At 40.8% G+C, this 25,004-nt stretch overlaps 1 protein-coding gene across 1 annotated transcript; it reads left to right on the top strand.

Annotated features, from left to right (window-relative positions):
• The first annotated feature begins 331 nt into the window (after positions 1-331).
• Positions 332-20,353, top strand: NT5DC3 (5'-nucleotidase domain containing 3). Its single transcript, XM_086610299.1, has 14 exons — positions 332-521; positions 3,975-4,159; positions 7,826-7,900; positions 8,428-8,483; positions 12,097-12,187; positions 13,702-13,839; positions 15,320-15,380; positions 15,611-15,713; positions 15,856-15,957; positions 16,521-16,602; positions 16,946-17,032; positions 18,206-18,346; positions 18,707-18,771; positions 19,882-20,353. Exons 1-14 carry the CDS (start codon positions 332-334, stop codon positions 20,141-20,143), a joined length of 1,638 nt encoding a protein of 545 aa, XP_086466425.1. The 3' UTR covers positions 20,144-20,353.
• The last annotated feature ends 4,651 nt before the right edge of the window (positions 20,354-25,004 follow it).

Here is a 25,004-nt window from a genome sequence, read left to right on the forward strand (position 1 = left end):
GCACGCCTGCTGCGGTCGGCCCTTCCAAAGCCGCTTCCCGGTGAAGCAAAGCCTCCAGCCTCCCTGTGCCCCCGGCGCGGTGGAGGCGAGGCAAGAGAGCGGCCAGTGTACGGGCGGCCACTACCCGCCGCCGCCCGCCGGTAGGTCTGGTCCGGTCCCGCCCCAGCTCTCAGCCCGCCAGTGCGCGGCGGGACGGCGCTACCTGCCGCCGCCGGGCCGAGTCCCGCCTCCCGCCTCGGCGCGGCCCCGGGGCGGGGCCCGAGGAAGTGACTTCAGCCGGCGGCGGCGACGGCGGAGCGGCACGGTGTGGGGCTGAGCGGCGGAGCGGAGCATGGCAGCGGCGGCGGCGCGGTCCGTGCTGGCGGCGGGGCGGGCGGGCGGGCGGCGGTGCCCGGCCTTGCCCGCCGCGGGGGCCGCTGCCTACTGCACCGTGGCCCCGCAGCAGCGGCGGCAGCCGCCGCCGCCCGACATGAAGAGCTACCTGTGGTCGCGCTACAAGGAGGCCAAGAGAGTCACCAAGGGTGAGCGGCGGGTCGGGGCGCGGGGCCCCCGGGCGGCAGCGGCGCGGCTCGCCCGCCGGGCCACTCCTCCCCCTGCCGCAGGTCGGAGAGCCGCCGGTCTTAGAGCGGATCGGTGCGTGATGTTTGTTCGGAGGGGGGGGAATGGCGAACCCCGCGGGAGCCGATGCGGCGGCATGAAGGGTTCGAGGGGCGAGGCGCGGGTGGAGGGGGCCGTGCGCCTCTCCGCCCGGGGTGGGTTTCTCCTCACGGGTCGCCGTGGCGAGCGGCCGTCGGTCCGTCCCGCAGCGCCCGGCGAAGCCGCCGTGCGCTCCCGGAGTCAGCGCGGCTCCGGTGTCAACGCGCTGTCCCTTCCGGTGGTCTCCGGTGCCAGACTGGGAGCGCGGGCGGGACCGTCCCCTCGGTGGGTGCTGAGGGCCGGACACCCGGCGGACACGCGCTGCTGGGGGCGGCTGCCCCTTTGTCTTCCGCGGCTGCGGAGAAGCGGCGAGCCCGGCAGACCGCCGCCCGCCTGACCCGCCGGGGAGTGCCTTGGGCAGGAAGCCTTTGGGACAGCGGCCGGCGTTGGGGGTGTGTTGCGTGGAGAAGAGCGAATGTAAAAAGAAAATCAGGAAGCGGGTCGCCTGTTTGAGGGGCTTTCGGTAATGGGCTGCTCTTCCGAAAAGATAAAACGCTGTGAAGTTTTGGATGACACTTTTCGTTTTGCTTATGGTTCCATTTAAATACTGTGGAGCATCGAAGCCAGGGTAAAATGGTGATGGTACGGGCATGGCTCTGGGAAGCGCCGTTCTTCAGCCCGGCAAGAAGTCGAGGGCTGAGTACTTGCTTGAAGCTTGCTTCCTTCTGCCCTCGCTGTGGTGGGGAGATGATTGCCAAGGTGCTTGAATACGTGGTCTTTTCAGAGAGCTGAAAGAGGAACAGGCAGCGTGTGTTCCGCAGCATCGAGTGGGAAAGCTTGTCCTGTAGCGGCAATGGATAATGCTTTAGTCTTGCATGTTTTGCCCTTAAAAAATAATAATGAAAAAGGAAATTACTGTATTATCCTGCACTTAAGAGTCTTGAGCATGAACTGTGACTTCGCTGTCCTGGGTGCAAACATGGCATTTGCAAACATAAAATAGTGACAGCGTTTCACTGGTGAGATAAGGAGCCGTGTTAGAGGTCTCAGAAGAACGCTATGGACTTTGAAGGGTAGGATAAGGGGTAGGAAGAAGAGAGTAAATGCCTTTTATTTTGAATCTCTTTTTCTCTTCCTGTTTCTGGAATTAACTTTTTCTTGTTCTAAACCACACCCAAATAATATTTCAGAGCTGAGGTTACAGAGTAGAGTAATGTTAGAGAAAATAAGTCAGTCAGTGGGTGTGGGTTGGCGAAAGACGAAGCAAGCGCTTCTAGAATAATTGAGTATTTTATTACAGCCCAAGTCACCCAGTGGCTTCAAGTATGTGATGTTTCAGTTCTTTGCAGTGTTAAAATGACAAAGCTGTCCTGATTTTTGACCCAAGGTTCATAGCACTTGGGATGCTGTCTGCCAGCCGGAATGTCTGATAGCTACAAAGTGTTTGTACTGTCTGTTTTCAGACAGGTGCTAGTCAAGCTTTTTTAAATCTGAAATATCTTTATCTCTATATCTATATAAAGATACATAAATATTTTTAGTTTTAAAACAAATGTTGACTCACCAGGCTGCACAATTGCCATTTGAAAAAAATCCTTTAACTATACTACAGAAAAGGATGTTATGATGTGATTTTGGAAGTTCACTCAAAGCTATGGTTATGACTTCAAGTTAATTAAATGATTCATGACCCTTTTTATAGATTAAGAGTGTTTACCTTAATAGCAGCATGTCAAATTGCATTTGATTATTTTGTTACCTCAACTGAGCATTACATTTATCTCCTGTATTACTATAAGCAGTGACTGGAGATAGGAGCTAATGTTTTGATTGAGGCTTATTTCGTTAAATCCCCTGAAGTGAAAGATACAGCTTTTCATGTCAGCTTAAGCATGGAGAACTCCTGGGATCTTTTTTGGTGAAAGAGGTGCGGGACTTTATTTTAAACTTGGAATTAAACTCAGTGGTACTGCTTTTCTGTCTCTCAAAAATTAAAAGACTTGGGTATCTGCATCTGATAAAAGTTGAATGGTTTCAGATTACCATCTGTTACCGGGCATCCGTGTTACTTTCTTGTTGTATCTACCTGTCAACTGTGCAGCAGTGTAAGGCGTTGCTTTTACAAAAGAAATGTCTTTTCCCTTTCTATGAGTTGGCCAGAGTTTTCAAAAGGGGTGCTATTTTTCTAACAGATCTGGACTGCCTGCCTTGTTGAGATGGCTTCCTCCCATGGTGGAGCACGTACTGTATCTGTCCTCAGAGCTGAAGGTGTTGAGATAAGCTTGACCAAGTCCTTCTAGACTTATATGTAGAAAGTAACCAAACAAAGCACGTTTCCTTTAAACTCACCCTTCCAAGTACAGATTTAAGATGAGTTCCCTTTTTTTTTTTTTTTTCCCCCCACTATTAGGGGAGGCTGGATTGTAAAGATAGTATATGGGAAGGAAAGGAAGGAAAACATGCTCATGTTTTATGTTTCCAGGAGGGTAGCATTTAGCCTCCTAATGTTGCTCTTTCAAGTTTTCTAAACAAGAAATTCAGAGGTCCTTAATACTCATGCTGGTGTTGGCCCTGAAGTTGCTTCATATATTATGGCTCTATATAAGCGGTCTTAACTTCTCAGTATACTTTTAAAACAAACATCAAGAGACACATACCCTTAAAAACGGAAGCGATTTACACACCCTAGGTATGTGTGTATACAGAATAAGCGGAATATTTTTGGTTTCCTGATTTGCTAGAAGATTAATAAGCATAGCAATATATATGTAACTGTTGTTTGGACAGTATGGCAATCACATGAAGTTTACTTATTTGAGCTGAAATTGAGTAATCGGGTAACCTTGAAATGATGAAGCAAGAGAAATTAAAGCAATGTCAGTTCAGCTTCTGGGACCGAAGCTAGACCAAGTTAAAGGGAGGAGAAGAATAATATTATTATCATATAATAATATTACTACTACTACTACTATCCTCTTGCAACTCCAAAGTTCATTTTCAAAAGCAGTAAAGAATGTGTAGCAGTTAGCAAAAAGTTGTATATATTGAGTCTGGAGTTCTCTGATGAGCAAGATGCCAAAATGCTGCCTCTGTCCTACTTGAACTGTACAGAGAAGAATGTGCTTCACATAAAAACTATGGGTCACCAAGACAAGTTAGGGACAGCATTTTCAATAGCATCATATTGTTAAGGATTAGCTGGTTACTGTGAATTAGTTTGATAGTTTCCATCATCATTTATCTGTATTTAGGAATTGCTAATGGATTTCTATCTATTTATTTAAATAAAACTACAAGGCTGGTATAACTTTTTTTTTTCCCCTCTCCCTTGTTCCCAGAGTTGGTTCCTTCGATTATGAGTAACATGCTGAATCCGGATGCTATTTTTTCAAACAATGAAATGAGCCTGTCAGACATTGAAATTTATGGTTTTGATTACGACTACACATTGGTCTTTTATTCTAAACATCTGCACACGCTGATCTTCAATGCTGCTCGAGATCTTCTTATTAATGAGCATCGGGTAAGTAAAATTAATGGAATAACGATAAACTTATGAATAAAGAGTATATTAAATAATATCTGAGAGAGGCATAACTCACCTTTTCACGCCTCAGTCCTAGCTTGGCTCCCTTATAGTACATTTTGTACAACAGCTACATATGAACCACAGCAGCCTTGGTTTGTTCTCAGCTGCAGTTTTGAGCAGAGTGCAGTCTGACAACTGTTAAGGAATAGAGGGTTTTTTTATGTGGTGGTGTGGTTTTTCCACTGTTAAGGAATAGAGTTTTATTTGTTTTGTTTTTTGATGTGGTGGTGTGGGTTTTTTTTTGTTTTTTCACTGTTAAGGAATAGTTTTATTTGTTTTATTTTTTTGATGTGGTGGTAGGGGTGTGGGTTGTTTTTGTTTTTTCCTGATTGTCCATTATTGGAGTCCTAATAAATAGGAAACTTCAAAGTTACCGTCACTCTGTTTTATGCGTTGCCGTGAGTGCAGTGATTAATTTCCATATGAAATATTTTTAGCCTGACCTCGTAGGAGGTCTTTGACTGCACTGTGTGCTCGCGGGGTGCTCTGTATGCGCCCGGCGTTTCAGCTGAGTTAGCTGAAGGGGCAGTGACGCTGTAATCGGAGGCTGGATGCAAGAGACACCCAAGTAGGTGTTCAGCTCAGTGGTCTCCTAAAAGGGAGCACTGCCCTGTTGTCTCACCACGTAGCGTGTTTGCATTGGTGACCAGTTGACATCCAAGCAGCCTGGGAGCTGGTCGTTGGCATAGTTTGGGGATGGGAGAAGTTACTGTGTGTCAGGAAGCAGGAGGTGGATGGGTGACTTGGCAAACTGCGGGTATTGCAGGGAAGAAGGTCAAAGAAGACGTGGACTGAAAGAGGCAAGTTTATTGAACTGTAGGACTTGCAGGAAAATAAAAGACAAAGAATCCACACAGTAACTTGATTAATAAAACAGCTTGTGTATTTTAGACAACCTAAATCTGAATGGGTGATGTTATTCTACTTTCGTATTTGAATCTAAAGGTTAGGAGCTATATATAAACATCTATAAATATCCTTGGAAGAACAAACAAAATTTCATGGGCACTACAAGCGTACACAACTTGATCCCCCTAAGATTTTGGCATGTCTTGGTAGCAATTTCTGTAGGATGTGTAAATACACTTTACTAAAGCTACATGGTTCTTGCAAAAAACAGTGTTACTATAGAAGTCAAGATTAATTCTTGTAGATAAAAATTCAAATGGGGCTCTGTATTTACAAATGAATTCAGGTAGTTAAAACTTTCCAGTTTGTCTCTATCAAAATCTCTTGAGTTCTAGTAAATGAAGCTTTAATTACTTTTTGAGACCACTTATTGAAATATGTCATCTCCTGTTGGAATTTATTGAGGGACAGCAGTTTTTATTAATTCTGTCTCTGTAGCTGCTTATACTGTTGATGTTTTTCTTGCTTTTAACATTAGAAAAAATTTCTAGATAGCAATGTCCATTATGACTGTCACAGTCAACCCAAAAAGATGGCCAATTTTGATTATGACAGCGTGAGGTAAGTAATCAGAAATTGCAAAATGCAGTGTAGGAAGTAAGGAATTTTGAAGTGTGTCCAAGAGAATAAACATCAATTTAATGCTAATCTCAGAAGTGGCAGGAGGTGTTGAATGTAAACTCTTGCTCGTTTTTTTTTCTATCCTAATGTACAGGCCTCGTGCCATCTTATCTGGATTACTGTTTCAGTCCAGATACGTGTATCCCTACCAAGAGTAGGGTAAGCAAACAGTGCAATATTTTTTTTTTTTTTTTTTTTTTTGCCTGTAAGGAAGCTTCGATTTGTGTGCCAAGGTAGGCTCAGTCTTTTTCTCATATGTGCTGGCATGCATACAAAAACACAGCCTTCTAGTAGAATAAATTAAAGTAGAAAAGTTAAGTGTGCAGAAATTTGAAAAACTCAGAAACAAATTTCCTTGTTTGTGCTTTATGTGACTGCTTTGGGGCATGTGCAGTACATGGTAGTTTTAATTGATCACTTTCTTTATCTTCCCCTGATGTTTACCCTTGTCTCTTCTGCTTCATGTTCTCTGGCCAAATCTACACATCTTCCCTGTCTGTAGGCTATTGATGCTGTTCTTTATTCACATCAGTAGCCTCCCCTTTGTTTGCTGAAAGTGGTATTAGGGATGATAGTTCAGAAGTTAGGAGAAAGGACTACTTTCTTTAACTGTCCATGTCTCTGCTCAGTACAAGCACAATCTACAGCAGTTGCAGAGCAAGTCCTCTTCAGCGTAAATAACTTTGTGGAGAAATTGCTATTTATTTATTTTTTTGTAAAAGTAGCTAGAGCCTCTGTTGAAGCCATATAATCTTTTTTTTTTTTCCCTGAAGGCTTGTAAATTAGCCATATATATATGGAGACTGTTGTAGAGAAGGTGGAAAATGTGCCTGAGAAACATTTGTCGAGTTCTAAGACTGCTGTAGCCTGTGGGAGGGAAATGAAGGATTACTTTTCAGTTGGTTAATCAAAGAACTCATAGTTTTCTCAGGCCTTGTCAGAAATGACTGAAGCCTTTTACCTTTTAAAAAGAAATGAACAGAACTTTTAGCCCAAGGCACACACCTAACATTTTTTTTTCATGGCTAACCTGTGCTTAAAGCAGGACAAAATGACAATTGACCGAAAATGGGCTTGTCCTGAAAAAGGTTAGAAAACTCTCTAATGGGTGGTGTGAGCTGCCCGTGCTATCTATAGAGAACCTGAGGAAAGATAATATGACACAGATATTCAAGTGCATCACTGAAAAACGCGGTGTTACAAGTGCTGTATGGGGTAAATACAAGTGGGCCACTGTGGTGTTCTCCTGAAGTGACTCGCCCTGACGGCATTTAATGCCTGACTTGCTTTTGGGATCTGATCATTGTGACACACTGTACCTTGAGGAAAGTCCCCATTAGGGAAGCCTGGCTTCTCCTGGTAACATTAGCCGTTGTGAATTTTCTTCTTCATTTGTCCCCATCTGTGTTTATTTGCAGTGCACCGTATCTTTAAACACCTCTGGGGGCTGCGTTTCAGGAGTATGATTCACACTGAGGGGATCAAACAGATAGCTGTGCTGCTTTTGTTTCTTGAAAATGCCAATTTTTTTTTTTTTTTTTTTTCTCCTGTTAATATTGATGATGTATTGCTTTTTCTTTCAATAGAAGTGAGCAGTAAAGTTCAGGTATCTTTGTAAATTAGGGCACGTTCTTGGGTTTCTAGCTAGAAGGTTGTGTTGGGAACTCTGTGCTGCTTCATGGGGAGACTTCACAATGCAAGTTAATGCAGCTATTAAATTTTAGGAAGTTAAAAAAATTTAGTTTGTTTTCAAAGGTTCATATATTAAAATAACCTTTTGAACAAGAGGCTAATGTTCAAAGTTGATCACTACAGAGTACCTGGATGTCCGCTTTAGGTACTGTGCTTGACTTAGATTTAAAACATTGACCTTAGATTTCGGAAAAATGTTTGACTTGTCTTGCACCGTACATACGTTCTTGCAAATCTCACCAACTTATCAAAAAACCTTTTGATGACTAGTGAAAATGAGAAGCATAGAAAACATAGGCTTTTAAAATTCTTCAGAAACAATTTTTTATTTGTTTTTGTTACAGATTTAAAATAAAATCATTGTTCTCTTTTTCTTAGTATCCTGCAGAGATAAGAAAATATGATTATGATCCAAATTTTGCAATCAGAGGACTTCATTATGATGTACACCGGGTATGTATAAATAACTTTGCGATGAGTTATGTAGTGCTGAGAACCTGGCCAAAGAAAATAAATAGTCCTTTTAAGTTTTCCAACTTTTTACTCTGCGTTGATGTGTAAGGATTTTATTTCATACTTTTCCCTTTCATAGCAAGCTTGATTTGTTTTAATTATTATTTTTTAAAATAGCTCTTAAGTAGAAGATATTTTGGGTGTTTTGTTCTCATGGTGGATGCGAGTGAGGGAAGACAACTTAAGAGTGCAACAGAATAAACCTAAGCAGTCATCTGCTAGTAGGAAAAGTTATTTCTTCGTGACTTAGCTTAGGTCACCGGGCAGTGTTTCCTTGGTGATTTAGCAAGCCCTAGGTAAAAGCTGTTGATAAAAGTATTTTGGAATCTTTGAAGGAAATGGAAGTGAAGGTGCTCAGGTGTTCTTGAGACAGAAAGATTATAGGTAAAATTGTTTTGATTTTTATAATTTCATGTCAAATTGTTAACGTGATAAAAACTGGTAATTTTTTTTTTTTCCCCTGCAAGGCATTGTTAATGAAGATTGATGCTTTTCATTATATTCAGCTGGGAACAGTTTACAGGTGGGTGAAGTTATTTCCTATTTATAATAAAAATGTATACTCTTATTTTTTGAACCTCTTAGTTGCGTTCACTAGTATATGTCTAGGTTCGTATCAGGAACAGTGCCCTGAAAAGCCCAGACGTGAATGAACGTTGCAGTCTCACTGGAAGGGGGTTCCTTTGCAGCTCTGTGTACACACAGACGCGCACACGTGTAGTGGCTGATATACTATAGCTGATTCCCCAGTTCAGAGCTGGTGAAGTTGGCAAGCTGACTGGTCACATAGTGCTGACTCGCCTTGTTTCCGGCTGTTAAATTGTGCTGAAAGATGTCTAAAAATACCCTGATGACTTCTCTGCTGTTGCTTTCTGTGTAAATAATTGGCACAGAGTGCCTGTTAGCATGACTTTGGTGTGGTTGTGGAGACACTTGAGAGGTCTTGCTGTGTTTGCACAGAGCTTTTAAATTTGGGCACATCAATCACATCATACTTGCAGAATGGGGCAGAACTGCTTTGTGTCTGCACAGCATGACGCTTTCTGAGTTTACTGAACTGATGTAAAATTGTGCTGTGCCTCGTTAACGTGATATAGACATACTGTATGTGATCTTTGACAGGAGAGTTCTTAGTGTGACTCAGTTTGCCGTAGAGAAGCAGTACGCCTTTGACTAACATGAACACCGTGCTTGAAACCAGGTTTTAAATTAAACAGGAAGCCCGAGCACCTTTCTTGATGTCATTGGACAAAAACTTCTTCCAGGGCCAAAAGATAATGCAACCTTCAAGTGATTTACTATGGGGAACTGTATATGGTAGCATGAAATTACAATACCGTGCTTGTTACTTCTTTTTGTTTGCCAGTCGGGCAGATAGATAGATGATTCAGCCGTAGTCGTTGATTTGTTCTTTTATGACTTAGTCCGAGATGCCCTTTGGGAGAGTGGAGAGGAACGGAAGGAAAGAGGAAATAAGATGGCATGGTCCAGCTTTAGGCTCATGCTGTCAACGTAGTAGCTATCTAAAGTTGCCAAAGCAATGTGCTCTGTGTATATCATCAGAGTCTGACTGAAACTTTATACCATTTATTTGTATGTTTTATACGTGCTGATGTAATTATTGTGTGTTTCAACTGACAAAACCTGTTCCCGTGGTTTTCGAAAGAATCATTTATGCAGGGGTAGGAGGCAACCAGAGAACTCGGTGTGAAGATCACTGATTGTAAGATTGTGAAGATAACTGATTGTAAGATTAATTTAAAAAAAACTGTCATGTTTTTACATTTTTCACTGTGAAAAATGCAAGTTTGCTAGATGAAAGGTTGGGTGGAATAATCAAAGCTATGTTTATCTGTAGAGGTACGTAGTAGAAATGTTAAGATTGGTATGAATGGAAACATGTATGTGTGAGAGCACCAGAAGGAAGGTTGATAGAAGGGACAAGAGGATGGCATGTGTTGATGGTGCCCTAATCAGTTGGTAATCAAGATAGCATCACATCTGCATGTTATTTCTCCAAACACCTGGATGGGCGGAGCAAAAAAGAGACTGAAGGCTTTGAGAGGTGATGTCAGGAAGAAGAATGGTATGACTGGAACTATATAGTGACCTAGATGAGGAGGTAAACAGGTAGTGAGTCCATCAGCAGTGTTGCCTTATCGTTCAGAGTGGGACAGAATGAAAAGGCAGAAGATCACTGTTGCTGTCAATTCCTGATACAAAAGGCACATCCAAAGTCAGAACAAGAAAACTCTAGAAAGGTGTTGAGATTTATTGAAGAGCTGGTGTCCCTTGTTCGCCACATCACCCAAAGTGATTGTGAACAGACTGCTAGGCCACACGTCTTGGTGCTTATGAGTGTGTGTGAGAGAGAGTGAAAGCTACCATTTCACTCAATCTTACTTCAAACAAAATGAAGAAAACCTTTCTCTTCTATACAAACACTGAGCTTTGCTGTCAGTTGCTGCCTATCTGTAGATTTTAGTTTTAACCTTCTGTGTGGTCTGTATGTATGTAGGTCACTTATACCACTGAAAGTAGCAGGGCTTGCCCAAACATACGGCCTCGTTTGCACTGAGAGGTGTAAGCAATTCCGGTATCCCTCTAACGACACACGTCTCCAGGAGCAGCAGTGGGAGCACTGCTGTAGATGAACTGTGACGCTTTCAGTGACGTTAGTGGAATAAAATAATCTTTGTATTTATACAGCTGGATCGTGAGCTGTGTCAAGACTATGGGTCTTCTGGTAAAACTATTCTACAGCTTTGCCTACACGGTCATCGCTTCTCTGTGTATTTCATGTATGTCTATTGTCCTCTTCTGATTTGTCCTTAAGTAGCTCCTGATCCACAAGCGCTTGCTTGAGCGTATTCAGATGCCACTTGGTATAGCTGTCTGCAGACTAGAAGATGAGTCTGTCCTTCTCAATTCTGATTGTATTACTTGGTAGACATTTAACATTTTGGTTGCATTTCTTTGTGTTTACTGCTGTGGAGTAGGTGATACTGAACTCTATACACTACAAAACCAAATTATTGTCCAGCTTGTTTGTGCACAGTGCTAACTCAAACGGAGGAGTCCTACCAGTAGTAGCACGGAGCTATGTACAAGTCAATGTAGCATGGAGAAGTGCAGTAAAGGAGCTAGTGAACATGGGACTCTGCTGCCATAGCAGTCCTGAGGAAGTTCATGTATCATGCCCTTCCACTGCAAAGCTGGTCTGGATACTAAACACTGAAATTACTAGGCTTATTAATTAATTTTTAAATGCCTTGCAGTGCTTCTGGGTAAGACCAAAAAAGGGAGGCACTGAAATAATTGTCTGTTTTACAAGGCTGCAAAATGCCGTAAGTGGGTTTAGAAGAAAAGGGCCAGCTGATCTCGTTTTCATTTGTGTTCTTTAATCCTAAGCAAAGCCTCCGCACTTCTGTGTCCTCTGGTGAGGATGTTTGCATGCCTGCAGTGTTTTAGATGCTGTAGTGCAAGATGCTTAATACTCTAAACATTCCAAACCAAAACAAAGCCTTTAATCTCTTAATAGTTGATACAAGAAACTCTGGGGAGAGATGATGTCTCCTCCTTCCCCATTTTTTGTTATATTTTTATATTTTGATTACTTGTCAACAATCTTTCAAGTAATCTTAAATTTTTGGATGCTGAACTGTTGATATGGTTTAAAAGAAATTCTTATTTAGTTAAAGGTTGTGTATGTTTTTCTTTCACTTGAATCTTCAAGGTCATGCTGCAGAATAATCTGGTTTAAACACTATCACATCATCAGTGCTGTATGAAACAAAGGTAGAGTGAGGAATTACTTTGTGTTAAGAAACTGGAAGCTCTAACTACTTCTTACAAGCCCTTGAGGCATAGTTTCAATGGAGACTAATTAGCTCTTTTCCTGTAAGAAAGTAAAAAGGACTTAAAATTGGAATGTGTTCAGTGTGCCTCAGCCTGTTAAAATGTTACTTGTTTGGTAAGGAAAGATGCTGTTTTAACTTGCAGACTAAAGTGTTCCTGTGACATTATCCGTATTTTAATAAGCTTCAGATCTAAGTGTTAATCTGTCAGACTTTCATTTGGTAGTTACTTGAAAATTTTAATCTGGCTTTTGAACTAAAGCTGATGTTGTTTTCCAGAGGCCTCAGTGTTGTCCCAGATGAAGAAGTCATTGCAATGTATGATGGTTCCCATGTCCCTTTAGAACAAATGAGTGACTTCTATGGAAAGGTAAAACCATAAAACCACAAACTGCTCTTTAAAAATGATTTTATTTTTTAATTTTTTTTTTTTGGAAGGAGATAGTGGTGTTTGCATTTTATTCTTGTTCCTAATAGCAGTTATATTTTTCTCAATACATGATTGACTTACAGTGCTAGATGTGAGGTTTGCCCTCCGAAGCGGCAAATATCTTTTCATTCTCCTGCTCGCTGTAGTTTCTTCTTTCACTGTTTCCTTGCCCAGTCGGACATACAGAGAAGGGGAACATAGAAAAATCAGGTGACTTGCTCAGTGTTGCACAGCAAATCTGATAAAGGCTGTGAAATGAACCATATCTGGTGCCTTACCCCAGCTATGCACTCCTTCGTGGTGGTCTGACGGCTTAGCTGATGGAGCAGCAAGTGAACGTACGGAGGCATCTCTCGCATACAAGCTGGCAGAGTGACAGTAAATGAATGATAAAAGATAAAGCTTTTAAGTTTAGAATTTGACTTTGTGGGGAAAGTTGATCTTGCTGGTAGGTTCCGTCCTCCTTCCCGAACAAAGAACAGTGCTGTCTTTTTGGTAAAAAACAAGTGCATTTTACTCCTTTTAATTATGGATGTTAATACCATGTTGATGTGAAAGGCCCTTCTTTGTGCTGTGGAACATTTTGTTGTTCTCGCACTTGTTCTTATTTTAAGGAGCTGAACTTAGAACTCCCAAATCTGGTTTCTGCAGCAGTTCTGAATATCGCCCTGGCATTCCCTGTGGGATGCCTTGGTCTCTGCAGCTCTATGCTTTCTTTTATCTTGGAAAGGATAGTGACAGGAGAAGAGGCTGTGGGCACAAACTGAAACACAGGAGATTTCCTCTGAAAATCAGGAAATGCTTCCTTTACTGTGAGGGTGACCAAGCACTGGCACTCTTCTTGAAGTACTTGGTTTGTGTTTGCTCCTGTATAATAAAATTCTCTACTTTTGTGAAACTTAAATATACTTACAGCTTTTGCAGACTACACATCTTTCCTCTGTTGCTGCTTTAGCTATTGAAGATTCTTACAACTTTTTATTCTCTCTTTTCAAGGAGGTAAATTGTTTTGCAGTCCTAATCAGTTTTCCACTTATTAAAAAAAACCCAAACTGAACCAAACCCAACAAAACAAATAACAAAACCTCTACCCTCCATCGCAATACCCAGTGACTCTTATTTATAGAAGTGCAGACTTCCAGTGAAGGTCTCTAAGTTCTTCTCTTGACTTTTAGCTGAGCACTGTCTTTTATGTGTTTATAAACTGAAATACTGCTCTTAAGAGTAATGAGTCATGATTAATTCTTAAAATAAAGCCAACACTTTTTTTGGAGTTACGGTATTGAAAGTCTGTTAGTTCAAAAAGAATCTAAAGCAATGTGAGCAGCGATGGCAAAAGCTGAATATCTGCAACTAAGCTGAAGTATTTACACTGAATGAATGACAGTGTTCTAATCTGAGAAATGCCTGACCTTTTTTTTTTCTTTCTTTCTTTTTTCTTCCCACCCCTGTAGAGCTCACAAGGAAACACAATGAAACAATTCATGGATATATTTTCCTTGCCAGAAATGACACTCCTTTCTTGTGTGAATGAATATTTTCTGAAAAACAACATAGACTATGAGCCTGTTCATCTGTACAAAGATGTCAAGGTACTTGCTTTGAAGATTTAGGTAAACCTCTACATTTGTGCGTCTTCTCTCTGAGCACTTCAGGAAGCTTCAACCTGTTGTTTCAGCTCCAGTGAAATGTCTCAACTTTAGAATTTTTTATAGAGTAATTATTTCTATACAACCATAAAAACATACTTGGAAAAGAAGTACAGAATAATTTGGTATTTGTTTTAAATGTGACATTCTAGGGCTATTGCTCTTTTTGTGGGTTTGAGGGGTGAATAGGAGGAAAGTGAAGAAGCTCTTGTATATTGATAAAGCTTCTTTTGATTATTATTAAACATACACTTTTCTCACTAGCAGAAATTTTAAGAGGCTATAGGGAATTCCAGTTTGGAGCTTTCAGTTGTACTGCCTCTGTATCTTTGCTTATGTATGATCATTTGCTGGCTCTTGCTTTTGGCATATCTGTTTTGCCTATTTTCCTCTCTTCATCCTCCAAAAAAGTCTAGTAATAATGTCTAGAGTAATTTGACTCTCTCGATTCCTCAGGATGTATTCTGCAGAGAAGATAATTTTGTGTCATGGTTATTTAAGAACAGAAGAGGTCATGGCCAAGCTGATGGTATTTTTCTGCACAGACTTTCCACCCAAAACCTTTTTCTGGCTCCTTGTTGACATGTATCAAACTTGTGTAGTTTTTCAATGTATGTGATGTATCAGAATGTTGAATTTCCCACTTTCTCAAGTAGATCAGATAGGTTTTAAGAAACTTCTGACCTCCAGAGTGGTTTTTCCTTATGCCTATGGTTACACAGAGTCAGAAGGCTAGTTCTTGTGATTTCTGCTGAAATGTTTGTAGAAACTTCCATACTGCTTAGCATTACCAACATTTTTGGAAGCCGTATAGCGGTGTTTTTTGAGGATTTTTAGGACATACCCCATGTAAGTACCAAAATGGCAGTACCGCTGTCCTAAACAAAGCTTTCTGGTGCAGAGCTGGCTCAGGAGAGCTGCCAAATGCCTTCAGTGTCTTATGAGGACTTTGCTTAAACATTTAGCTTCTTTCATGTGTTCATAAATTTATTTTTTAAATAACCAGGGCATTTGTGAGTGATCGTAATCTAAAATCTGTCTGACTTAAAGCTTTTGGGTTTTTTTTGCAAGGGGAAAGGAATGTGTTCTGCTCCAAAGGTCATTGGAAATCTGCGATGACTCTGCTTCTGCAGAGGGCTTTCACCCCACTTCACCTTTCTGAGCACCCTCTCACAGTTGTTACGTAAAAACAGGCCCTGTGCTACACAGTTTTGTACTTTCCAAAAGTTTGAAGTATGTTTTACTCTTTATCTAGTGGTGACAAATGTACCATAAACATCACATGGCATTTCTGTAAAGCTGAAAGCGTAGTTCAGAGAAAGGAATTGTTTTAAAAACAAATTACTACTGCTATGCAGTGAGCATGGTTTTTATACTTGAAAAGATCTTTCAGTTCTTTAGTGCTCTCTTGCTTTCCTGACAGGATTCGATCAGGGACGTCCACATCAAAGGAATAATGTACAGAGCAATTGAAGCAGATATCGGTAAGTACTAATGAGGTCACCTATCAAAGCTTTTTTCACTCATAGTATAATGATCTTTCTGGCTTCCTTATTTAAGATTACATATTCTAAATTTTAAAGCTTGAAAGAGGTATTTCCACTTACCTAAGGTGCTTTTGTTAATATAACCTCATGTTCTGAACTCTTGGTTGAATGCAGAGAAAATGCTTGTGAAAAACATTTTTAATTAATATTTTCCTCAATCCTCATAGAGAAATACATCTGCTATGCCGAACAAACTCGTGCCGTGTTAGCAAAGCTGGCTGATCATGGCAAGAAGATGTTTCTCATCACAAACAGTCCCAGTAGCTTTGTGTAAGTGAACAACTGTTTGCTGTTCAACCATATGTCTTTAAAGGATGGGGAGGATGGGGTTCTTGAATGTGGTTCATTATATTGCACAGATAACTGCATTTCTGTTATGCTCCACTGTTAATATCCCCTCTGTCGTTTTTAGGGACAAAGGCATGAAGTTCATAGTCGGCAAGGACTGGAGGGATCTCTTTGATGTGGTCATTGTACAGGCTGAAAAGCCAAATTTTTTCAATGATAAGCGAAGGTGGGTATTTAGTCAGTAAAAAATGATTCAAGCAGCTTATTCCATATAAGGCTATAGAATGTGTTATGAAGTGTTTTAATTTGGATGGTGGGATTTTTTTTCACTTTACTTTTTTTCATTTAATTTTAAGAAGAACTTTGCTATACGTCTTGCCCCTGGTCCTCTGCCCCCTTCATCTTGAGTTGTTCAGTTGTACAAAATGAGGTACTGACAAGATTGTTACACCTGTTCACTTCTTTTGTGTTCTCATCTCTCCTCTTTAATGGCAGACAATTCATGCTGTTTCTTCCCCTCCGTTGGGGATCCCTGCCTTAGTTCTTAACAGTTGTTCTCAAATTCCGTTACCAACATCATAGATATACTGGATAGATACATTGCATTTCGCTGGCTGAGGCTGAAGTTTTGGAGCTTTGTTTTTTCTATCTGTTACAAAATGTTTAGATACTAGAGAGCATGTTTTCCTTTTGAAAGACAAATATTTTTCATATTAAAATTTTGATCTCCTCCTAAAAAGTGACAAAATTTCTCCAGCAATGTAACAATTATATATAATTCTATTTTAGACCGTTTCGGAAGGTGAATGAACGAGGAGTGTTGCTTTGGGACAAAATTCACAAGCTGCAGAAAGGTCAGATTTACAAACAGGTATGCTTTCAATAAACTCTTTCAGTTCTTTGAACTGAAATACCTATTTCCTAGAATCCAAAGCTTCCAAAGAGTAGATACATTTTTTTTTTTTTTTAAGGCAGTTATTTTAATGATCGAAGTGGTACAAATTAATTGTTGGTGTTGTATGTCTGCAGTTTACTTGCCTCTTGAAGTGATAGTATTTCTGAAATTGCCTGTAAGATTTGGTATTCATAATATGTGAACTGAGAACAAGATTCTTGATATGAAAATATTTTTAGGGATGTGCTAAATTCCTTTTTCATGCCTGTGAAGGTGCAAGTTGCATGCAGCTACAAGGTACCTGTTGTTGTTTCCGCAGGGTAACTTGTATGAATTTCTGAAGCTAACTGGCTGGAGGGGCTCTAAGGTTCTCTACTTTGGTGATCACATTTACAGTGACTTGGCAGTAAGTAGTTTGCTTTCACAAAACAGAATAAAAGATGAGGCTTTTTGTTAGTTTTCTGCTTTTTCTCCCCAGTTATTCAATATAACAGACATTCATTTGAGATTTCTATATACAACAAAATTTGAGTTGGTAGTTAAGCCATACTGCTTTTCTTGCAGTAAAGAAAATTGGTGCCTTAAAAGGCCAACCATATTTTTTATCTCACTTTTTGCATTTAACTTGTTTACAAACTGCGCTCAGGAATGTGTGAGTTTGTATTCCTGATCCAGATGCTGATTGTGTCAAGTAAACACAGACAACCAAACGTTCAGGATGTGGCTGATTTGGATGACCTTTTCTACCAAGTGTAATAAGAGCTGAATGAACTTTTGTTTTGAATGCAGGAGGCAATCTTCCTGTCACTAATGGTAAACTTACTTTCTTCCCGAGATCTTACTTCGTTTGTAGCCCCACTATTCAGACGTTTTCTTACTACCTTACTAACAGACGTACTGTTAACTGTTAGAGTAAGTGACCACCACGTAACTCTTTTGTAATTGATCGTGTGTGAGTGCCTGGGTATGACTTTCCACTGCCAAGCTGTGGTAAGATGTTTCAGCAGCAGCAAGTATTAACATTTTTGCCCCAATTTGCTTTTAAAAAGAAAAGTGAGTTTGGGTGCTTCAGAAGGCTGAGTGACAAAGGAAGGAAGACGCAGCTGTTCTTTTCTGGCACAATGGAAGAGGGAGCACAGGTGGCAGCTGTGTGTCCTGTACTTGTCAGGAGGGCCTTGGATAGCAGGGGGTACCAATAGGACCCTTCTGTGAGCTGAATGTACGAGTAAATAACACAAACTCAAAATATGGTTTCCTCCAGATCCTTCTGACAACAGCAGAGGTCTCATCTACAAGAGGAATTTCCTACTGTTTGTTTTAAATCTAATGAATTAGTGCTTATTTGTAGGTGCTTGTGTGTCCTTTATTTCTCTCTCTCTTTAAAAATGTGGCATTTGATGCTTACTCTGAAATTAAATTCTGTTGCCTATTGGCAGAGTTAAGTCCCGCCGTTTAATATTTCTGCTTATACATAAGAAGCAATTAAATTAGTGCCCCTTTGGGATAAACAATGGTCAAATTCTTCAGTTCTTTTAAGCAGTTCTTTTTAAGACTAATACTTGTAATTCTTGGTAAATAGGATTTGACCCTGAAGCATGGCTGGCGCACTGGTGCTATTATTCCAGAGTTACGATCGGAGATTAAAATCATGAACACAGAGAAGTACATTCAAACCATGACCTGGCTGCAAACCTTGACAGGATTACTGGAACACATGCAGGTTTGTTCTGTGTGTGTGTAATCGGCTTCGTACAGCAGAAGGGATCCAGACAGGTTTCTGAATGCTGGACATGGACGTTGCAAGTGCTTTCTGTCTCATTAAAGTTCATAATTTTGACTGTAGATAAATAAATGCAATTGTTTGTGTGGCTAGTTAATAAGGGTTTTCTCAAAATCTTGTCCCCATCCTCCACTGGTCAGCCTGGAGTGATTCCTGCTTTCGGTTGTTTAAAATGCATGTGGATAACTTCTGTACACTGATCTGTGAAGCATTGATCTTGTCCTGTTAGCTGTTTATTAGTGGAAAGGCTCATTTACGAGGGCATCCTTAGTTATCTGTTGTCCATACATTACATTCCAGGTTCACCGTGATCCTGATTCACAAATGATTTTGGAAGAATGGAAGAAGGAAAGAAAGGAAATGAGGTATGACATGGGAGATGAAGAATTTGCAATGTGTTTCATGGTAGCTGAGTGTTCTATGTGATGTCTTCCACAGGTTTCTTCAGAATTTCTCTCCATCCCTGATTTATATTCCCTGGTAGTTATAGACCTTCTAAAGTTATCTGTGTAAAGTAATATTCTACCTGTCTCTTGTGCAGCTCTTCTCCCCTCTGACCCTTTGTGCATAGGAACCCCTTTTCCCTGTTCCCCTTCTTTGGAATAGATGTTAGTTTTCTGTATGAAAGGGTGACATCATGTAAAATACTCATCCTTTTCATCTCAGTTCTTATGTCTCTCTGTGTTCAGCTGTTGCTATTGATTACACAGCTTTACTTCTGAATGATTTAAAAATTTCTTTCTGTATCAAGGTCACCTCTTCAGTTTTTTTAGATGATTTCTTAAGATTACATACAATACATTTTAGAATATGCAGAAACTGGGCTCTGGTTCCATAGACTGGATTTAGCAGTGAACTCGTCACAAAAATAGGTAATAGAGCTAAAACTCTACTATTGTGAAAGAGCCGTCCCTAAACGCAGAGTGTATGAAATGCACAGTTGGCAAGGCCAGCAGCTGTACCACCAGCAGCCTTCCCTAGAAACATGGAAGTAAAGAAAATGGGGATGGTACTTGGCAGTGACTAATAACAGAAGTTAATTCCAGGATGTCTTTAAGCTTTTTGTGTACATTAAGCTAAATGTTTGTGTGTGGTTTGTTTTGGTTTTTTTTTATTTAAAGTCTTTTATCTTTGGGACAAGTGGATGTCATCAGGATTTAGATGAAGGCAAAAGTTGTCTTTTATAATCTCTAGAAAGCAAAGCTTGAAATGTCATGTTTCTGAAGTCAGAAGCAACTTATCACTGGTTTTAGTGGGAGAAGTGTGAACCTCTTCACTCCTGTGGTTGCTAGATCTGGGCTACATATGTGCAAAAATTTCTCATGTGATGTATTTAAGTCTTTTGAAGCACAATGGTAGGAGAATAATGCATAGAACACATTATAGGAACTGCTTGCTTCAGGTTCTGGATGTAGCTGGTAGAGAGATGTGTGCAGGTATGTTCATTCTCTTTGTTTTCTTTTTTTGGGGGACAGGGAGATGAACAGGAATTTCTTCAACGCACAGTTTGGAAGCATATTCAGAACTGATGAGAATCCAACTTACTTCCTCAGACGTCTCTCTAGATTTGCGGATATCTACATGGCATCATTGAGTTGTCTCTTGAACTATGAGCCTGATTACACGTTTTATCCGAGACGGACTCCTTTGCAGCATGAACTTCCTGGCTGGTCAGACCAGCTGTGCACTGGTACATTCAGAATACCTTTCCTACAAGAGACAGTTCAGATCAAGTAAACACTTGGCAGCTTCTCTCTAAAATGAGCAAATATATCTTTTTTTTTTTTTTTTTATGTACATGTATTTTATTTAAGTCACTTAAATCTGTTATCTTGATTTAGATGTAATTCATACTTATTCTCATAAGCATTGTACCTATTTTCTCGTCTCCTGCCCGGAGACGTGGAAAGTCCTTTTACACACAGAAGAGATGATGGATTTCCAAAATAGTAGTGGGCTGGGAGGGAGGGCATGTTTGAGAGGAAGGACTGGTGGTGTTCTGGGGTGGTTGTTATTGCTTGCTTATTGGAAATTTCGATCTGCAGCCTTGTGGTTTACAAAGAAGTACCTGTACTCTGTGTTCTGGCTCTGTTCAGCACTCCAGCTGGAGCCTGTGATGGATCTTGTCACTAAAAAGCTTAAATTCAGTATTAGTTCAGTGATAGACAGTTAGTAGCCAGTTCACGGTGCGACCGAGAGAGATGATGTAGGCGTTGTAGCTTTCCTTGCTGCCGTGGCCAGAGCCTTGCTCTGACGGAGCGAACCGCTGCAGTGTTGGTGTGGCCGAAGCAGCAGTTGCGGTACTGGTGGGCTCAGGCCGATGGGCTTTTCCTCCTGTCTGCGCAGTTTCTGTTCTTGCAACGTCGGTGCCTGGCTGTAGGTGGACCTGAGCCTGAAACTGAAAGTGACAGTAACTTGGTCTGCTTCAGCTTCCTCTTTGTTAACTTTTAGGCACCTTTCTTTTTAAGTTTCAAAACACTTTAACTATCCACTCTTTAATAATAAAGCCATTTCAAGAGGTCTTGCATTTTGCATTTCAAAGTGGAGACAGATCTCTGCCAGGCTTTAGATTGATCCTAAATGCTGCTTTTTAAAATTTTAAGTGTCTTACAGTGACATGCAATGTGGTTTTGCCGTTCCCTAGGAGAGAATGTATTTCGTATAGCCTTCAGTAATGGACTCTTACAGTCAAACGTAAACACGCACAATGGGCAAGTGAGTTAAAAGAAAAATTAGGAAATGAGAAAACAAAACCCAGAGTTTTCTGATTACTTTTTTTAGCTCAAGCCCTAAAAGCTGAATTTGGGGTGGTGGACAGTTTGCATCAAGCAAAATAATTTTGATCGTGCAGGTTAGAAGTTTAATTGGATTACTGAAATTGCCAGTAATACATGAACACAAACTCTGGGTAGCATATATGTTCCAAAGATTTGAGCTGAAAAATGTCTATTTTGCACAAGGAGAACATCTGTTGATGTGTTTCCTCAAACAGGCACTTTATAGAACTACTAGATAGTTGTTTTTAAATAAGGATGCTTTCCTTTCTCTGCATCCAAATGAAACTTTTGTTTTGAACTGGTGCTTCCCACCCCCAGCCATTTTAGAAGGCATAATATGATTAATATTTTTCAAATTTTAGTTATTAAAGGCTCCATTTTTAAAAGCATATAATAAACACAATATATAGGATTTGATATTCTTCACTTCATTTTGGGATATCACTTGCTCCCTACCATGATTGTCAGGTAAACAAACTTTTGGTGACCAAAAGTTTTCTTGTTTTTGTTATTGCTTGGGGTGTTTTGTTTTGTTTCTTTTTTGTTGTTGTTTTTAAACCTGTCTGCGTTAGTACCTAGACTGAATTTCAGATGCAGTATCTATGATATTTTTAAAAGCATCTTTGTGAAGTAAAGAATGTATCCTAATCTAGCCCGCACAATTTCCTGAGTAGTTTTCCTGTATGCTTGAAATCAGTCTGAAGTCCTCAGAGGTGGTTAGAGATTTTAAGCTCATGGTTTTCTTGTGCTTGGGTTTCAAACTTGACGTACAACACTTCTGAAGTGTGTGTATTTAGATAGATGGATATACTTGAAATGAGTAAGTTCATCAGACAGTTTAGCTGGAAGAAAAAGATAAAGTTTTGCAGGAAGTTAGTTTGGCTTTATCAGGAGACTTGGTGAGGCTGTGCGAGAACTGTTCAGCATAACTTAATGAAATATGAGGATGGAAATATCCCCGATTTGCCTTCAGTTCTTTATCCTAATGCTCGGCTAGAACCGAACTTGGTGTTACATGTGTGTAGCACCTCTCATGCTCCAGAGATTTCAATGCGCTGTTTAAAAACAAAACAACACAACCCAACCCCGAACCACTGTACTTTCTCCATCTTACTCCCAGCAAATAACAATACTGTGTTATTCGGTTCTGCGTTATTGAATTTGTTAATGTTTTGTTGGTTATAACTCTGATGCTTCTTCTTTTAAAGCTGGCTAGGAGTCAGTTTGTTTGCCGAATTTTCCTGAGTTAAGCAGGAACAGTTTACTTGGGTTGGATGATGTTGTCCACAGAATACATATTTTGTTTCAAGATTATTTTCTCCTCTCCTCCTTCCTTTCTTTTAACTTACTAATCAGCTTCTGTACAAAGCTATGTTACAACAGCCAGCTGAAGTAGAATCTTGTTTATATTGCATGACTTCTTGAAATAAACAACATTGCATGAAAAGAAAATTATAGGAGGGTTATGTTCCTTTAATATGACCCAACTATATCTAATATGAATTTAAGTGAGAATTTTTAAATGTATTATTTATTTTTCAGTGCTAGAATGCTCTTCTTTAACTTTTAAAAATGTCTTACGTTTTTGTAATGATTTCACCTTGGCGCTCTCTGCATTACTTATTTTAACCTTGTTATGTTACTGACTTCAAAGATGTTTTTGGGCATGTTTAAAGGGCAGTGTCTCTTTATATTCATTTTGGGAGTATAGTTCATTTGAACACCAAAGCAAGAAGAAATTTTCATTCTGTTCTGTCAAAAACTTGGAAGAGAATAGTCTGTTACTAAAAGAAGAGTTTAATGAACGGTGGAACTTTTTGTGATAAAAATATATAATGATTATTAAAAAATAAATGCTTGGACTTTATCTCTGGTCCCTATGAGCTTTAATATTTTGGTTTACTGGGGAGAAGGAAAGAACGTGAGTTGTATTCATTGCAGAGCTCTCTGGGGAAAACTCCCCTAAATGTGTATGTGCGTGCGTTCAAGTGTGTGTGTGCTAAATTTTTTATTATCTTGCAGGTAAAAACAAGCAGGCATGTCCAGGGGGGCAAGGGAAGGAGTTGAGGAAATCACTTCAGTCTGGCTCTTTCATCCAGGCATATTTACACGTTAGATCCCCTTGGTTGTGCATGATTGCTGCGTTCAATGACCCTGGATTTGCCTGCATACCTTGTTGTGGTGGGAGGCATCCTGGGGTTGCTCTCAGCGATAACTAACGCTTTCCTGCAGGGACACCTTCCCTCCTGTCCCCCCACACGTGGTAGACACCAGGAAGCATATTGTAGGGGAGCATTACTGCTGCCAGCAAGAAAATCTTGCTTTTCCTGCTGTTTTGTGGTTTCTATAGTGTTCTCACAGTTTGCTATGATAATAATGTTTTGAGGGAAGGAAACAAAAGTGGATCAAACTTGAGTTTATGGTATGGTGAAAATCGCAGTTGTTATTGGTGTGCATCGGTTGAAAGGCAATGTTAACGTGCTTGGTAAAGAATATGATATGCGAACAAGTGGGTAGCTTCTGCTCCTTTCAGACCTAAAAAACTGAACGTGGACATGACATGGCAAGGGTACGTTCATTTTCATTGTCTGTTTTTCACAAAAATGGCTGAAGTATGGGGATGGACGAGGAGCTGACCAATAGCTTATGGTTCAGGATTGAACGGAGGATAGGGACAGGTGACATAGTGGGGGCCTGTTACAGGCCACCAGACTAGGAAGACCAAGCAGATGAGGCCCTCTATAGACAGGTAGGGGCAGCCTCACATTCGTGAGCCTTGGTCCTTATGGGGGACTTCAGCCACCCCGATATCTGTTGGAGGGACAACACAGCATAGAAGCCCATTGTAGGAGATCAGATTCAAGACCATCTAAGGAACCTGGAAGTGCACAAGTCCATGGGACCTGATGAGATGCATCCTGAGGGAACTGGCAGATGAAGTCGTGGCAGTCTGGTGAAGTTCCTACCGACTGGAAAAAGGGAAACATAACCCCCATTTTTAAAAAGGGAAAAAAGGAAGACCCAGGAAACTACAGGCCAGTCAGTCTCACCTCTGTGCCTGGCAAGATGGTGGAGGAGATGCTGATGGAAACTGTGCTAAGGCACATGGAAAATAAAAGAGATGATTGGTGATAGCCAACATGGCTTCACTAAGGGCAAATCACGTCTGACCAATTTGATGGCCTTCTACGACGGGGTTACAGTGTTGGTGGATAAGGGAAGGGCAACTGACATCATCTACCTGGGCTTGTGCAGAGCATTTGACACTGTGCCACGTGACATCCTTGTCTTTAAATTGTGGAGACATGAATTTGACGGATGGACCACTCAGTGGATATGGAATTGGTTGGATGGTCACACTCAAAGAGTTGCAGTCAACAGCTCGATGTCCAAGTGGAGGCCAGTGATGAGTGGTGTTCCTCAGGGGTTGGTATTTGGGCTAGTGCTGTTTAACATCTTTGTCAGCAACATGGACAGTGGGATCAAGTGCACCCTCAGCAAGTTTGCTGATGACACCAAGCTGTATGGTGTGGTGGACACACTGGAGGGAAGGGATGCCATCCAGAGAGATCTCGACAGGCTTGAGAAGTGAGCCTGTGAGAACCTCATGAAGTTTAGCAAGGCCAAGTGCAAAGTCTTGCACATGGGTCGGAGCAATCCCAAGCACAAGTACAGACTGGGCAAGAGAATGGTTTGAGAGTAGCCTGGAGGAGAAGGACTTGGAGATGTTGGTCGATGAGAAACTCAACGTGAGACAGCGGTGTGCACTTGCAGCCTGGAAAGCCAACTGTATCCTGGTCTGCATCCAAAGAAGCGTGGCG

This window comes from Tauraco erythrolophus, chromosome 4 (genome assembly GCF_009769465.1).
Source record: "Tauraco erythrolophus isolate bTauEry1 chromosome 4, bTauEry1.pri, whole genome shotgun sequence".
Lineage (NCBI taxonomy): Eukaryota > Metazoa > Chordata > Aves > Musophagiformes > Musophagidae > Tauraco > Tauraco erythrolophus.

Excerpts from the sequence above, each read along its gene's own strand:
- NT5DC3 (XM_086610299.1), top strand. The coding sequence starts at position 332 with ATGGCAGCGGCGGCGGCGCGGTCCGTGCTGGCGGCGGGGCGGGCGGGC. Across the intron at positions 17,033-18,205 it reads ACATTTACAGTGACTTGGCA|GATTTGACCCTGAAGCATGG; the intron begins GTAAGTAGTTTG and ends CTTGGTAAATAG. Across the intron at positions 18,347-18,706 it reads GATTACTGGAACACATGCAG|GTTCACCGTGATCCTGATTC; the intron begins GTTTGTTCTGTG and ends ATTACATTCCAG.